Source organism: Hibiscus syriacus, unplaced genomic scaffold (assembly GCF_006381635.1).
Source record: "Hibiscus syriacus cultivar Baekdansim isolate YM2019G1 unplaced genomic scaffold, ASM638163v2 tig00116962_pilon, whole genome shotgun sequence".
Classification (NCBI taxonomy): domain Eukaryota; kingdom Viridiplantae; phylum Streptophyta; class Magnoliopsida; order Malvales; family Malvaceae; genus Hibiscus; species Hibiscus syriacus.
The window spans coordinates 4,320,169-4,335,347 of record NW_024063488.1 but is presented as its reverse complement, the minus strand read 5'-3'; the positions used below and the strand labels follow the sequence as shown (position 1 = coordinate 4,335,347).

Below are 15,179 nucleotides of genomic sequence, written 5' to 3'. Positions count from 1 at the left end.
ATAATTCAAACCTTAATTTTTGATTAATTATTTTAGTATTTGTCGTAAATAAAAACGACAGTATTAAATTTTGGATCGAAAAACAACGAACAAGAAGACAGGCCAATGTCAACGCGTGGAGCCCCAACTACATAGGAATTTATGTAACTATAAATTCAACAATGTTCTAAAAATTAGTTAGCCGTAATGTCAAGAAAAAAAATAACTATTGAAGTTTAAAAATCTTTTCAATCAATTGAAAGTCAGCTTTCATTTTTTTTATTATTTGCATAGTTTTTATCATATATTATGTGCATTTATTTAATTTTAAATAAAGAAGCGTCAGCTTCTGGGCGGCTAGCTATCTATTTAAGCAGTGTGTTGGATACCTCATTCAAGGCGTTAAAACAGTTGGAAACAAAACCTTTCGGCTTCCTTCGACTGTGAGAAGTGAGAAATAGTAAGAGCTAACATCACTATTTTTTCTTTGAATTTTATTTTATTTGTTCCAAAGCCTTTTTGATCGTTATGCATGATTGAGTGGGTCAGTTGATGAGCTTTACCATACAGTAAAAAGGTTTCTATAAAAAGATAGACATCTGCTTTCTTTCCTTCTTTTTAATCTTAGGGGACGCGTAGCACTAACACAAAGTCAAAAATTAGTAAGTATATGCGCTTAAAGTCATTCCTGTTCATCTGATTTTGACATAGATTTTGTGGCTGTCCCAAACAACTTTAATTTACTTGATTGGTAAACACTCAATTGCTTAACTTGATTGGTATTTTTTGTTTGTGGTAATTTGCCATGCAAAGGAGCAAAATTTTCAAAGATGCTCAGCTAATCGATGAATTTTCTTTTGTACTTTATTAAACTAATGTTATTTGAAAATGACAACTCCACACAAACATCATCCTGTATTGCTTTACACCTTTTTTTTCTTCTTCTTTTTGTTCTTGATGAAACAATCTTCAAGTCTTGATTACTTAACTTGGGGGTTTTAATTGCTGCAGAAATTCGAACCCATGACTTCCCCGTCAGCCGCCGAGCTCCCGATAGTAGAGCTTTTCGATGAGAATTGCAAGCCTGGAACTGCCGCTTGGGTCTCCAAATGCAACGACGTTCGACTAGCGCTCGAAGAATACGGCTGCTTCCTTACGCCTTATCACCAAGTTTCATCTCAGCTTCAGGGTCAACTCTTTAACTCCCTGCAACAACTGTTTGATCTTCCTCTGGAAAACAAGGTTCAAAACACCTCTGAGAAACCTTACTTCGGTTACTTTAAGCACCCTTCGATTCCCCTCAGTGAAAGCATGGGCATTGATAACCCAACGACTCTTGATGGAACTCAATGTTTCACTCATCTCATGTGGCCTAATGGCAACCCAAAGTTCTGGTACGTATATATCTCATCATACAAATATGCAAACATAAATTTGAGAATACGAGTGACATGGTTTAACTATCTGTTTATAGTGAAAGTGTTCATTCGTATGCAAAGCTGGTGTCCCAATTGGATCGAACGGTAAAAAATATGGTGTTTGAAAGCTACGGTGTAGGGAAATACTACGACTCTCACATGGATTCCACCAGTTATCTTCTTCGACTGATAAAATATAGAGTGCCGAATGAAGGGGAAGAAGTTGAAGAGTGTGGATTTCCCCACACTGACAAGAGCTTCTTAACCATACTTCACGACAATCAAGTAGCCGGACTTCAGACAAAAACTAAAGATGGCAGGTGGATATGTGTTGAGCCATCGGGTTCAATGTTCATAGTCATGGCCGGCGATGCATTCTTGGTCAGTTCTCTCTCTCTTTTTCATTATTATAAATAAGAAACCCCACCTAAATATAAAAATAACAAGATAGTTATTTATTAAAATTTGTGGAAATGGTAGGCATGGAGCAACGGAAGGGTGCATTCGGCAACGCATCGTGTGGTTACGGAGGGGAAGAAGGCAAGATATTGCGTGGCATTGTTTTCATTCAGCGGCGAGACGATAGAAGCGCCGGTGGAGCTAATCGATGAGGCCCACCCCTTGATGTTTAAGCCCTTTGAAAATATGGACCTGCTGCGTCTCTATTCCCTTGATGATCTTGAAAAATATTCCCAGGTTTTCAATGGCCAGGCCTAACATGCTTCAAGTGTATTTGAAGTTTTCAATTTAATACACCCTTTACCACTTTCTATTTTATATATGGTTCCTGAATTGAGGAGCTACACTGTCTCCCGCACTTTATATGTATCTATGATGGTGCTCTGCCCAATATAATAACAGCTCTTTCATCATTTTAGCCCATAAAATTGGATCATTTCTATGACTTTAATCAAACCCACACTCCAAAACACTCCTTGCTTTTGCCTTATCGCTCTGCATTTTAATTTTTATGTAGGCTTAAACTTAATTGCAATTTGCCTCCTTTTTTATGGAGTTACAGAGTTTAGTTCTATTAAAAAACAATAACATATTCAAAATTATAATAAAATCCGTAAATTAAACATGTAATTAAAATATTTTTTATAATTATTGACACAATAAACTAACCACTCAAGATATACAAGACCATAAAAGGAAAATATTAAAATTCATAAAAAAAAAGTAATAAAATACATATACGAATAAATAAGTGTTATCTTGATCAATTGAGTGAAAGTTAAATTCAAACCTAAAGAAATTGAATAAAAAATGATCAAATGATCGACTATATACCGGTAGGGGTGTTCAAAAGTACCCGATTTCCGACCTCAGTATAAAATTATCAGGTATATTAAAGATAAATACATGATTTTTTAGGTCGAGTATGCGACTAGTAATTTTTGCCAGGTTTCTGGGTTGGGCCCAAATCACAAACTTATATTTAACCGATACTTGCTGACCCACCGACACAATTCTCATTTTTTTTATTTTTTATTTTTTTAAATTAAAACTTTCATTTCTATTTTTAAAATCAATTGACCATAGCTTAACCCTTTTTGTCTTAAGGTTACCGTATTCAAAGACGGACACATAAGTTTATGTTGGAGGATGAACTTAAATTACTTTTTAAAGGGACAAACCTATAAAATTTAGGGGATGCAAATATATTGCCAAATAAAAATATTAAAAAAAAACTCTAAAACATATGAGAATTTAAAATTTTCAGAAGACGATCAATGGATCCTAATCATATTACTAAACCCTTGATGACTATTATTTTTAACTGAACACATATGCTAGTAGCTAATATTTAAAATATCGTATTCGAGTCGACATCAAATTCAACCTTAAAAAATTGAATAAAAAATCATCAAACAATCGAATACATACCAGTAAGGGTGTTCAAAAGTACTCTATCCGTCGACTCGCCGACTTGGTATAAAATTAACGGGTATTTTAGATTGTTTGGTCATTTTTTTAATCATGTTTAACAACTAAGTTATATGAAAAAGAAATTGAAAATGCAATTTTTATTGGGGTACGATTTTTCCCTAAGAACAATAAAATTTATTCGTCAGCAGTTAACCTACAGTTCTGATGATAATAATTTTAAAATTTTGGAGTCTAAAAATGTTTATAGATTCTTTTCGTTTCATGTCATTGTAATTTGCTTAGAAATTTTGCTGATAATAATCTCAATTTTATTTAGCTAATAATGTACTATGTTAGTGGTGAAGAAGAGATGATGCACTCAAGTTGAGCTTGGTTTCCCAGATTTTGACATTACCCATGAATCTTGTTTGCACGGAATTAGGTGGAAAAATCTATATAAGCACTCTGGCTGAGGTTGAATGAAATCAACCTGGTATAATATTATATATAACACGATCAAATGAAATGAATGCCGGCGTGAATAAGCATTGTTGGCAAATATGTTTCATCGGATATGTTTTGATTGGAAAAGAAATGCATACATTGGATGAATTTACACAAGCACTCTGTTCTGCCCTATGGCTTTGTTTATAACTTAGTGAAAAGACTCTAATAGGTTGTCAGAATCTTCCTAATAATACACACAGTAAACGAATTATTAAGACAAGACTTCTAAAACTTGAAAATCTTCTCTCAATATTCCAGAGTTTCATCAACTTGGTAAACATGACTTGTTCATTTGAACTCCACTTACGATGTTCCTCGCAGCCATTATTTCATTTAGGGGAAGTTTCTTCTTTGTTCCTGCCACTGGTCGTTGCTTTGGGGGCACTGTGAGATCTTAACTTGGCCTTGAATGATTGTGTGCTCGCCATGTAGTTCGGGAGGTTCGAATAAGATCGTCTAAAATATCTGTCCCCGCACACAGTCGACGGTGTAGTAGGAGCATTAAAAGTCCAATTTGTGTTGCCGAAACGAGGAGTGGTCTGAGTAGTAGAGAGCCTACATTCGTCGTCAGCGAAACACCATTCAAAATCATCCCCATTTTTGTGATGGGGTGTGGATGCTCGAATAGGAACTGGATATGGAAGAGGCGATGAGATTGTCAAGTATGGCAAGTCTTCCCCGCATTCTGATAATGCATTAATGTTGAACCTGCGTGACCTTGATCTTGTCTTGAATGTATCAATTTCAACAATTTTTGGGCTCTCATCATATACATTGGACTCCATTGATGCAGACAGTCTTTTGCTGTGAATTTCACTTCTCGGTTCATCAAAGCTTTCCTGCAAATGAGACGAGAAAAAAAATCAATATGGCAGAAAATTAATTGTGGGAATATGGATTCACAAATGGTGCTTACAATGGGTTTCCGGGTCCTGTTATCGAGATAATACGAATCATCCTTGTTGAAGGAGCGACGTATCCGTTGAGAACGAACTGTTGTCTGTGCTCTTAGAAGAGCTTGCATACTGTGAAGAGTTGCAATAGCCCTCTTTCTTACAAGATAGCCTCTAACAAGAGCTTGTAACCGAACCAGACCTTTCAAAGCTCTAAGTGCTTTTCGAGACTGAAAGGACAAAACCCAAACCAGTTTCAACAAAATTGGAGCAAATATAACCAGAATATTGGAGCAAATATAACCAGAAGCCAAAAGTTACCAAAAAGGACGAACAAATAATGATGTTAAAATCAAAATGATTTTTCGAAATTAATCTCTATTTAAGTAAGACATTTGTAATTTTAAAAACAAAATTTAAATTTCAAAATATGCAATCATTTTCAGAGCAAAATCATGAAAATTTGAATTGAATCATAGACATTGGACAACATCTCCCATCACTTCAGTTGGGGTATACTAATTACTAGGAGGAAGGAGGATTTTGGCTTTTAGTCAAAAAAGAGAGTTTGGAAAACATAAGTATCACAAGTACCGTTACCTTGAGCAAAGACATCACACAGACCAAAATGTAAACATACCTGAAAAAGAATGTATAATCCGGTTACTAACAGAAATGCACTTACCAAATAGCCTCTAAAGATGGTTTGAATTTTCATGGCAGCCCACCTTTCCCTCCCCCCACCAAAGGAAGTGGCTCTTCCATTATTGGTTAGCTTCACAACTGCCATTGCTGCCTTGGCTGCTGCAACGGCGGCATCGGCTGCAGCGGCAGTGGCTGCTGCCACCGCAATTGCATGCTTGTTCTGATCTTTCTTTGTTTCAGCAACGTAGGATCTCAGCCAAGAACCCTCCGTACTTGTGTAAGCATTCCTTGGACTGTGAGAGATTTCATCAACACCCTTGTTTGACATAGCAAAACTCAACCTTTTCTTCTCCTTTTTATCATATACAACTGATGAAATCGACGAATTTTGGTCTTTATTAGTATCTTTTTCTTTCTCCCTTTTCATGCCTATTAAGCCCTTCAGCCACCTTGCTGCTTTTCCCATCTCTTAAAGATCAAAACTAAAGCAAGAAAAAGAGTAGTACCAACAAAAATTATTCCCAAGGACAAACAAATGAAGATGAGTTTGTTAAAGAGAAAAACAACTATAGAAGCTGCATTCCCCCCCCCCCACTTTCCCTAGAATCTGAAGTGAGAAAACATGAGAAAAATAACAAACATGTAGCTAGCTAGTAAATCTTTATAGAGAGAAACGAGAAACGTCAAAGCACTGATGGTTTTGTTCTTTAGCAATAAAAAAACAAGTAAGAAAACTTTCAAAAAGAAAAAGTAGTTATCATAAAATTTAGAAAAAGACCACAAAGAAAAGAGAAAAAAGTGAGCTCTTTTTTAAAGTTGGATTCGAGTTTATTGAGAGAACAAAAGCACTGCAAGATCTCTAAAATCTTACAGGTTTACAGGTAGCGAGTAATGTGGAGGATGAACAATATTAAACAAAAGGAAAAACATAAAAAAAAACCTTAAAATATATGGATAAAGGTTGGATTTTTTTGAAAAGGAAATCTGACACAACCTCGTGAATAACTGCACTACAAGACGAAAGAATAAAAGAAAAAGATGTCATGATTTACAGTTATTACTACAAAAACTATATGTTTCAAATAAAACACAGTATTCAGTAAGCAAAAACAGACAATTACAGACAAAACGAAATCTTTTAAAAAGGAGAGGTAATGATAATCACATGAAAGTAGAAGAAACCCAGTTTCCCTCTCACCTTCTCAAAAATTCAAAAGTAGCGCCCTGGGTTCCTCTGTCTCAAAGCTTCAAACTCTTTTTATAATCTAAAGATTCTCTCTCTCAAACTTTGTTGAGCAATGCGTATACAAATGAAAGCGCAAAACTCATACTACAATATTTTATACCAATATTTACAAGAGTATTATAATAAATACCTTTATCTTATTGGACAAGATGACGAACATCTTATGGCCATTCTTTTTAAACAAAACTAGATACAAAGAAAGCAACTTTTCTTTGTAGTTGTTTTTAGACACCGAGAAAGGACTAAAAGACATTAAAGCAAAAGGGTTGGTTTTTATAGCTGCTACTCTTTTGTCTGTGAATAGTCCAAAAGAATATAGATATATATATATATGTATATACTATATATAAAGGCTGAAACTTCTTCTCTTCTAGTAGGTGAAGAAGAAAGATCTTTCAGTTTCCGTATCTTCATTTGCATAATGATTTGTGGCTCAGTATCTCTCTGCTGTCATTGATTCTGCACAATACATACCCCTCTCTTCTCTCGGTATGAGCAAAGGTATCATGAAAATTTGTAAGAATCAATCTCCATAGATACCCTTTTTTCATATATACCGGTTGATATTACAATTGTGATATAATTCATGAATTATTTTTAAAATATAATAAATAATACATTAAATACAATTATTTTATAATACAATTTAACCGACTAATGTTTTTGGAAATTAAATAAATTTGGTTATTATCATATTTGACTTATTCACACGTTATAATTAAAATTAAGAATATATATATTCATATAAACTTTTCATCAAAGTTTAATATAGTTAATGTATTTTTTTTATGTTATATCACATAGGTTTATCAGATTTTTCATAAAATACATTATCAGATGGAGTTGAAATTTATACTATCCAAATTTAAGGTAAAATAATGAATCATTTGCATTGAATTTGGACAACAAATTCCACGACCTTTTCTAGCTTTTATATTGTTATTATTGAAAGGTACATGCAACTGTACAAGTACCGTAACAAAATTATCATAAAAAAGGTACCATAATAAAATTTGGCAAGTTGGCCTATAAATGGTCCAGATCCTATTATATTACATTTATTATTATTATTATTATTATTATTATTATTATTTAACGTAAAAATTCTTATACTTCAATTATATATATCTTTTAAATTTTTAAACAAAAAGTAATTATATTTAAACGTGATTGAATACACAATTTCCTGATTTATTAAAATTTAGGAATTAAATAATACTAATTGTTCAAACCAATTGGATTAAAAAATCAACTTGTTGAGTTCAGTTTAAATATTGGAACTAGACACTAAAAAACGTCTTATTTTTTCTTAAAATATATTATTATTATTATAATGAATGAGACGTAAGCCTCTAACCACTTAGCCTCACGTTAAAGCCCATGCCATTAATCTATAACCATATTTGTATCGACTATATTTAATAGTCATTTAATGTTTTTTTTAAATAAGATGATAAGTATTATATTTTCAAAGTAAATGTTAGGATTCAAATTCATAATATATATATAATAATCGAATTAATTTAATCTAATATGGAATTTTAGATATAACATTGGATCCTATTTATCAACCATGAGACTAAGCGGTCCGGCCCTATTGTTGTAGCCGGTACCAAGGAAGGTCAAGGGAGTATCCGAGACAGTGTAGACGGGAGAGGCCTAAGTAGACCCTTAGCTTTCTTCTTTGAATACATCGAGTGTGGGTTTTAATCAAAAAGGCCGTAGTCCACATTAAGGCTTCATTATTGTATATTTGTTGGTTTATGTTTTATATGGTCCGGTTGTTGTTTCTTTAATTGCCTATCTTCCTACTTCATAATAATAACATTTAGGTGGTTATTTAATTAAGAATAAACTACCCTCAATGTCATTTTCGTTTTTGGTATTACAATTGTTATTATTATTGTTTTTGATTTTTAAAAATTAGATAATATTCGATTTTTTAAAAATATTAATTTTGAATGCCGTGAAGTGATTTAATATTCTTCACATGTAACAAGTATTTGAGTACAATTCTGATTATGGTATTAAACACAAATTAAATTTGAAGATAATCTAACGTAATTAGCTTAAAATAATTAATGACGACTCTATCTTCTGACGAGTTATGAAAGATTCACGATCTATTATAACCACCACAAACTAATTTCTACAAATCTTATTTTGATTATATTTAGCTCGATCTGATCTTACCCGATACAAATACTTTTACTCCTGTAAAGGACCAAATGATGTAACTTAAAACTATATTGCATTTCTTCTCCAAATTAAAAGTTTGAAAATTTTCAATTTCCTTCTTATTTTCAGAAGAAAATTAAAACGTTATATTTTAAATATAAAACTATAATTATTAGGTTGTATTTATATTATAAAGTATAATTACATATATTTTAATGAGACTCGTTAATTAAAAATGAATTTAAAAGAAAATTGAAAAATCACTATAACTAAGTACACATGTAATAAATCTAATGAGTATGATTTGATTAAAAGTTAATGTGTATATTTTCTGAGCATAATTGAAGAATATGATTTGATGATTTTTATTACACTTAATTTAATGAGATCTGCCAATTACAACGATTATATAAACATATCATTTTATATAATTATATTAAAATCAAATTACTTAATGACTTCCAATGCATATCTTTAATCTGACGTATATCTTACATGATAATAAAACGTACAAAACGAAATGTCGTATAAAGAATGATACAAAAGGAAAGAAGCTTTGACATAGTGATTACGTTTTTTTAACCCAATAAACATTTTGAGATTTGAGTGGAGGGTTTACCTAGAGATGGGCATGGGACCTGAACTTGATGGGTTCCAATCCGACTCGATCGGGTCATATTTAAAAAAAAAAGTTCGGGTCAAGTTTTTTTAAGATGGTGTTCGGGTCGGGTCGGATTCGGTTTAGGATGAAAATACTCGACCCGAAAATATATAATTTTACCTTATAATACCAATTAAAAAAATATCATTATTTTATTGACAATTAAAGAGAAAATGACGTGAAAATTTCTAAAGATAAAAAGAATATCATGTTAGCATTATAATTAGTTCTTTTAACGACGGGGATTAAAATAAAAACATAAAATCATATATGATTTAAATCAAAAAAATGTTGACAATAAAAATAGAAAAAACGAGAATAGATGACATATAACGTAACATTAAAGAATTGCCAGACAACTAGAACGGATTTGTTAGTATTTAATGATAAAAAGAAGATTGAAATGAGCCCTCGAAAGTTCGAAGAACCGTACAAGTATTTGACAAATATATACAGTGTAAACAATTAGGAAACAAAGCCAGATGCCCAAGTTTACAAGTTAAAAGACATGTCCGTCCTTTGTCTTGGTCAAAGATGCACACGTGTAAATGACTGACCAAACTCTGCAACCGGGCGGATGGTTTAGCGGATGGTTTAGGAGCAAAGCGCAGCGATATGTGGCGGCAACCGCGCACGCGTGTTTGACACTTTCCTATATTCCCACACGTGACAGTCTCCAAATGGAATTATATTATGTTAGGAAGTCTTTATTTTTGGCCCGAAGTTAGGCACAGCTCATAATGATAATGACCCTTACATCTTCCCCCAAACCTCTCCTTATTTTTCTTTGAAAAATATATATTTTATCCTCAAAGTTCCATTGAGCTTGACTTAGATAACCAAAACCAAACACTGCATGAGCCGAGCGTTAAACAGGTTTGGTCGTTGATTAAACATGTCTCAATGGGACCAAAAGTGATGGAATGAGCTTTGGGGTGGGTCTTTTCAATTGCTAACGGAACAATACTTTAGATTGCAGTGAGCTTCAGAGGTTATAAAATCCGGAGATGGGTGCTTAACATACCAGATAAAAAGAGCTACAGGATAGTACCAAATGGCATTGATGTGAGAAGAAAGGAAATAAAAAATTACATAGTAGGAAAACTACTGATATATATATACAGCGAGAACGTCTGGTTTAAGGCTAAACAGGGAACAAAATGTCAAAACATTAAACATAACTCAAATCCTCGTCTTCAAACTTGGGTGACACAGTCAAGCCGGTATTTTTCCTTGTTTGCTTCTTCCAACTGTGTAAACAAGGACCCCAAATTTCGTCAACAAGAGCCACGGAAAACAAAACAAAAAAGAAAAACCGATTATAAGTCAATGAACACTCACGGCTAAGGGCAGAAAGTTCCGAGCTCTTCAACACGCGCAGCCGCTGCACTGTTGACACAAACATGCTGCAAAACAAATTCAGACTCCCGATATTACAAATACATGCAATACAAAAAAAAAATGACCGACATTGAAGAAATCAGAAAACAAGACGACACAAGATGATGTATAATAAAATACGCTATTCTGCTGTGATCACTGATCGTGGGAATATAATATGGTGTTAAATATAATCTGAATTGGACCAGGTCCATGCTGATAAGATACTTACTTCCACGGGACATCCCCAACAAGCATCCTGTCCCCTTCGTTATCTTCGTAAACCAGTGTATATTCCCCACTTCCATCCAATAATCCCGTGATCACTTTCTCCTCCTCCACCTTCACTATTCCACCACCACAGGGATCTCTTTGAGCTACACACAACAAACTCACGAGTCACATGACATTAACAATACGGTGTAACCAGATGCAATAGTAGCAAGAGATAAGGCTGTCAAGCACGACAAGTATGAATAAAACAAACTTGCCTAATGGCTAATTGGCTGGACTTTCAAATCAAATTTATCTAAACCCATGGTTTTTAGCTTATAGCCTTGTACATTATTTATTGGAAATTTATTTACCAGCGAGTAGACCTCTGAATAGTTCATCAACAGCTGCAGACAGTTTTTCGTAGCTGTCATAGGCTTTGAGGTCGACTTTCCTTCCTATGGGAACTCCATCCATGTTGATTTTCACAAATTTGGCACTCGGTTCAGCAGCTTTTTTCTCATTAGCAGCCTTGTGTGGTTGTTCAGCAGCTTGTTTTGAAGAGCTGCTGCTTGCAAGATTTTTCCTAAAAGACCGAATTGGAGGCCAACCCACAACTGGACCAGGAGCAGTTCTGTTTTCCATCACCATAATAACCATTGGATTAAACCCCAAATAGAAGGTATCAATTCAAGGGTTAAAATAGATAAAAATGAAGAGATAAGATCAATATAATAATAGCATAAGAGAGGAAACTTGTACATCTAAAGAGAAAGATGATAGTTAATCATTTACAACCAGAATAGGTTAAGAGCTACCATGAATGAGCAGATCAATAACAATAAAAGATGCTAAAGAAATAATTTATGAAACCAGCTTAAGAAATGTAGAATTATGAACTAAAACTACAAAACATGCAGGTACATGTAATGAAAAGATAAAGAAACGAGGCAACTAACATTCTAGCAAAGCATGCATGGACCAAAAAACATCAAGTAAGCTAATCTCGTGACTTGTCAGTGAATATCCTCGGTCAAGAAGATTTTTTTTAATAAAATAAAGAAAGAGATATACATTAAAGAGATGCAGAGAGACAAAGAGATGTAATAAAAAGCTGGAGTACCTTTTCTGAGAAGTGTTGGGAGGACCAGCTGTATTTGCAGTAGGTGAAAATGGTTTTTTCTCTGCATTCTGAATGTTTACTGCTTTAGTGCAACAGGGCTGGGATGGTTCCTTTGCCACAACAGGCAAGCTCTGTTGGGGTGTTGATGGGAACAGAAGAAATGGAGGACGGTTTGTCAGCTGTTGAGGGTTATGGTGATGGCTTTTGGTCCATGAATGGGACAAAACTGACCGGAGCGGGTGGTGGTTGTGGTCCTCTGGAGATGGAAATTTATGTGCCTGTTTTCCATTGCTGTTCATTGAAGACGAGTACACGAGTGAGATGACAGGCTCATCTGTCTCACTGTTGTTGTTTTTGGCGGTAGCCTTGATGGACCAGTTATCTTCATCGCCTGGGGGACCAAGCCTCAGTTCCAGCTTCTTCTCTTCTGATGGTAGCTGAGTTTTACCATCTTTTGTCTGCGTATGCCACTCGCTTTCTTGAGGGATCAAGTCAAGAAGCTGAGGACATGTTTCCCCATTCTTTGAGCAACCACTATCCATCTCCAAGTAACTCAGAAATATCACCTTTTCTTTGAAGACCAAGGACTAGCAAACTGAAAAAAGAAAACAGATCTGTTGAAGATTTAGAAACAAACTAGAATGAATGTAAATAACATAAGAATGAAAATCCATAGGACAGAAACTAACCTTAAACTGAGTCAGTCGACCAAAGTTCAAAGCAATAAAGATCAGCTTCGTGAAATCTAAAAAACTTTCCTTAACAAGGAAAAGAACTCTGAAGATCTTCGCTAACAAAGCAAGAGCTTTGCAGCTCCTTAAAACAAACACTTTTAAAATGAAAAGGAAAAAACTTTTAAAACGGAAAAACCCACCAAGAGAAGGGAACCCCCCAAAAGAACAGTGTTTTAAACAAGTCAGACAGCTAGGATAGATGGGAGAGAGAGAGCTAATATAGGAGGGGTGGTCCGGATGGATTCTTAGCTGTAGCTTTTTCCTTTGTTTTTATTATTTTAGCACGCATAAGTGGGTTCGTGTTGCTGTTTTTTTCTCTCTATTCTTTAGAGGAGTCGAGTAGCAGGAAGATTATTTTTATAGGTAAGATGGGGGAGGGGAACATCAAAATAGATGACAAAACATCAAGAGATTCCTCTTTTTTTGTGAGGAACCCCAAAACATGGAACAGGAAAACAAGAATAATAAGCGCAACCCACGCAACGCAACCCACGAGGATGCTGCTTCAACATCACTTTTGAAAATTTGTGCCATCAAAACCCACCCTATGTACGTTGTTCAGCTGAGCATGCAAAAGCAGAGAGTAGATAGCAAAACAAAAGCAAAGCGTGCTGTTGCTGACCTACTCAAAGATACTCCTTTTAACTCCTTCCCCTGCTCTCTTGTCTCTCTAAGTTTAACCGAATTCTCTCTTTTTTTCACTGCCGCACTTTCAAACAAAACTTTACCCTCATTGGCATCATTAACCCCAAGAATATCCCACCCCTTTGTTGTAGCTGTTGTAGTCTTGTCCCTCCTAGGGGAGAATAAAACATAAACAGTGATATGAGCCATGAGACAAGATTAATTTAGATAATAAACGTTTAGAAACATCAAAATGTTTTATAATATGGGGAAAACCCATATAGAATGCATGCGTATTCTTGTTTATTTCATTGTCAACATGGTTAATATAATGGGCAAATACCCCACCATTTTGTTATGTATGCACCTATCCCCTATTCCCCTCTATTTTCTTCCCTCCATTCATTGATTCATGACTTTCATTTTAATGGCTTCCCCTTGTGCATATCAATTCCATGCGCCGCTATTATGTGCTATTTACGGTCTCTCGTGTCGGACCCATACCCGGATCTCCCTTTCAATTATTAGAAACAAAAAGGAAAAAAAATTATTTGATCACTCACTTATCCATGTGTTTCTTTTTAGTCACTTAATTGTATTATTTTCAAAATTATACTAAAACAAAAGCATGAGAATAGTTGATCAAATAGATAATTTACCCAACAAACAATTAGATGGGCAATGCCAAATTCAGTAGGTTTCTTTTTCCTTTTTCCCTTGTATGAAATAATAGTCTCATATGATAAAAAATTGTCGACATAGACGGAATCACGATTTTGTGTTTAATTTTTTGAATGGATAAATTTATAAAATTTTAAGGAATAGAAAAAAATTAGAAATACAAAAATAAAAAAAAATGAAACATATGATAATTCAAAGTTTTCAGAAGGCGACTATTTTCACTCGTCTCTCTCAATTCATCCTTCCCATCAAAATATTATTTGATTTTACACTAATATTATTTGATATAGTTAACGTGACATTTATTATGATAAACATTTTAGTGATTATTTGAATATATTTGACATCATTAGTTAATTTAGAAATCGTAAAAAAATAATTAAAAGTTAAGAATAACAAAATAATTTATTATTTTCATAATAACATTATAGTTTAAAATAAAGAAAATGTCTCATAATTATTATGCATTAACATTTATATTAGTAATTTTAATCATACTTAAATTAAATTAACATATAATTTAAGGTTAAGATCTCAAAACTTTTAAAATTTATTAACATTAACTCAATGTCTAAAGAGTTATACTGTTTTTAAATATTTATACGACTTTATTAAAGTCTTGATAATGACACATGACTTGGTCTAACATATGTTACGACACCAACGATTATTTTAACTAATGATGACCACTTGTTAGATTATGCATTGAAGTTTTATTTTATTTAATCCACATAATTAGATTTGCATTCAAATTTGTTTATTTAAATATCTCTAAACATGAAAGAGATGGATCATATAAAAAGATTTATAAATATTCGGGAAAGAAATAAGGGTAAATTACATGTTTAATATCTAAACTATTGTTATTGTTCCATTTTGATACTTCAATTTTATTTTTTTCAAAATCATACCTAACGTTTAGATTATGTTTCATTTTGGTACCCGCCGTTAAAAACTTAACTAAATTGTCGTACGTTGTTTTTTTATGGGTAAATTACACCATTTATCACTCAATTATCTTCTCA

At 33.6% G+C, this 15,179-nt stretch overlaps 2 protein-coding genes and 1 pseudogene across 2 annotated transcripts; 1 reads left to right on the top strand and 2 right to left on the bottom strand.

Moving 5' to 3' along the window:
• The first annotated feature begins 898 nt into the window (after positions 1–898).
• LOC120190464 (2-oxoglutarate-dependent dioxygenase AOP3-like) lies at positions 899–2,139 on the top strand. Its single transcript, XM_039193541.1, has 3 exons — positions 899–1,373; positions 1,454–1,778; positions 1,878–2,139. The coding sequence occupies exons 1-3, from the start codon at positions 1,003–1,005 to the stop codon at positions 2,112–2,114; spliced, it is 933 nt and encodes a 310-aa protein (XP_039049472.1). The 5' UTR covers positions 899–1,002; the 3' UTR covers positions 2,115–2,139.
• A 1,798-nt stretch (positions 2,140–3,937) lies between these two features.
• Positions 3,938–5,854, bottom strand: LOC120190610 (annotated as a pseudogene).
• Positions 5,855–10,456: 4,602 nt separating this feature from the next.
• Positions 10,457–12,743, bottom strand: LOC120190611 (auxin-responsive protein IAA26-like). Its single transcript, XM_039193652.1, has 6 exons — positions 12,116–12,743; positions 11,367–11,626; positions 11,012–11,156; positions 10,741–10,805; positions 10,514–10,649; positions 10,457–10,479 (listed from the first exon to the last, which is right to left on the bottom strand). Exons 1-5 carry the CDS (start codon positions 12,655–12,657, stop codon positions 10,615–10,617), a joined length of 1,047 nt encoding a protein of 348 aa, XP_039049583.1. The 5' UTR covers positions 12,658–12,743; the 3' UTR covers positions 10,457–10,479; positions 10,514–10,614.
• Between the last annotated feature and the right edge of the window lie 2,436 nt (positions 12,744–15,179).

Coding starts and splice junctions, on each gene's coding strand:
- LOC120190464 (XM_039193541.1), top strand. CDS start 1,003: ATGACTTCCCCGTCAGCCGCCGAGCTCCCGATAGTAGAGCTTTTCGAT. Junction 1,374..1,453: donor AATGGCAACCCAAAGTTCTG/GTACGTATATAT, acceptor ATCTGTTTATAG/TGAAAGTGTTCATTCGTATG. Junction 1,779..1,877: donor TGGCCGGCGATGCATTCTTG/GTCAGTTCTCTC, acceptor TGGAAATGGTAG/GCATGGAGCAACGGAAGGGT.
- LOC120190611 (XM_039193652.1), bottom strand. CDS start 12,657: ATGGATAGTGGTTGCTCAAAGAATGGGGAAACATGTCCTCAGCTTCTT. Junction 10,806..11,011: donor GTTGGGGATGTCCCGTGGAA/GTAAGTATCTTA, acceptor TTTGTTTTGCAG/CATGTTTGTGTCAACAGTGC. Junction 10,650..10,740: donor GGAACTTTCTGCCCTTAGCC/GTGAGTGTTCAT, acceptor TTGTTTACACAG/TTGGAAGAAGCAAACAAGGA.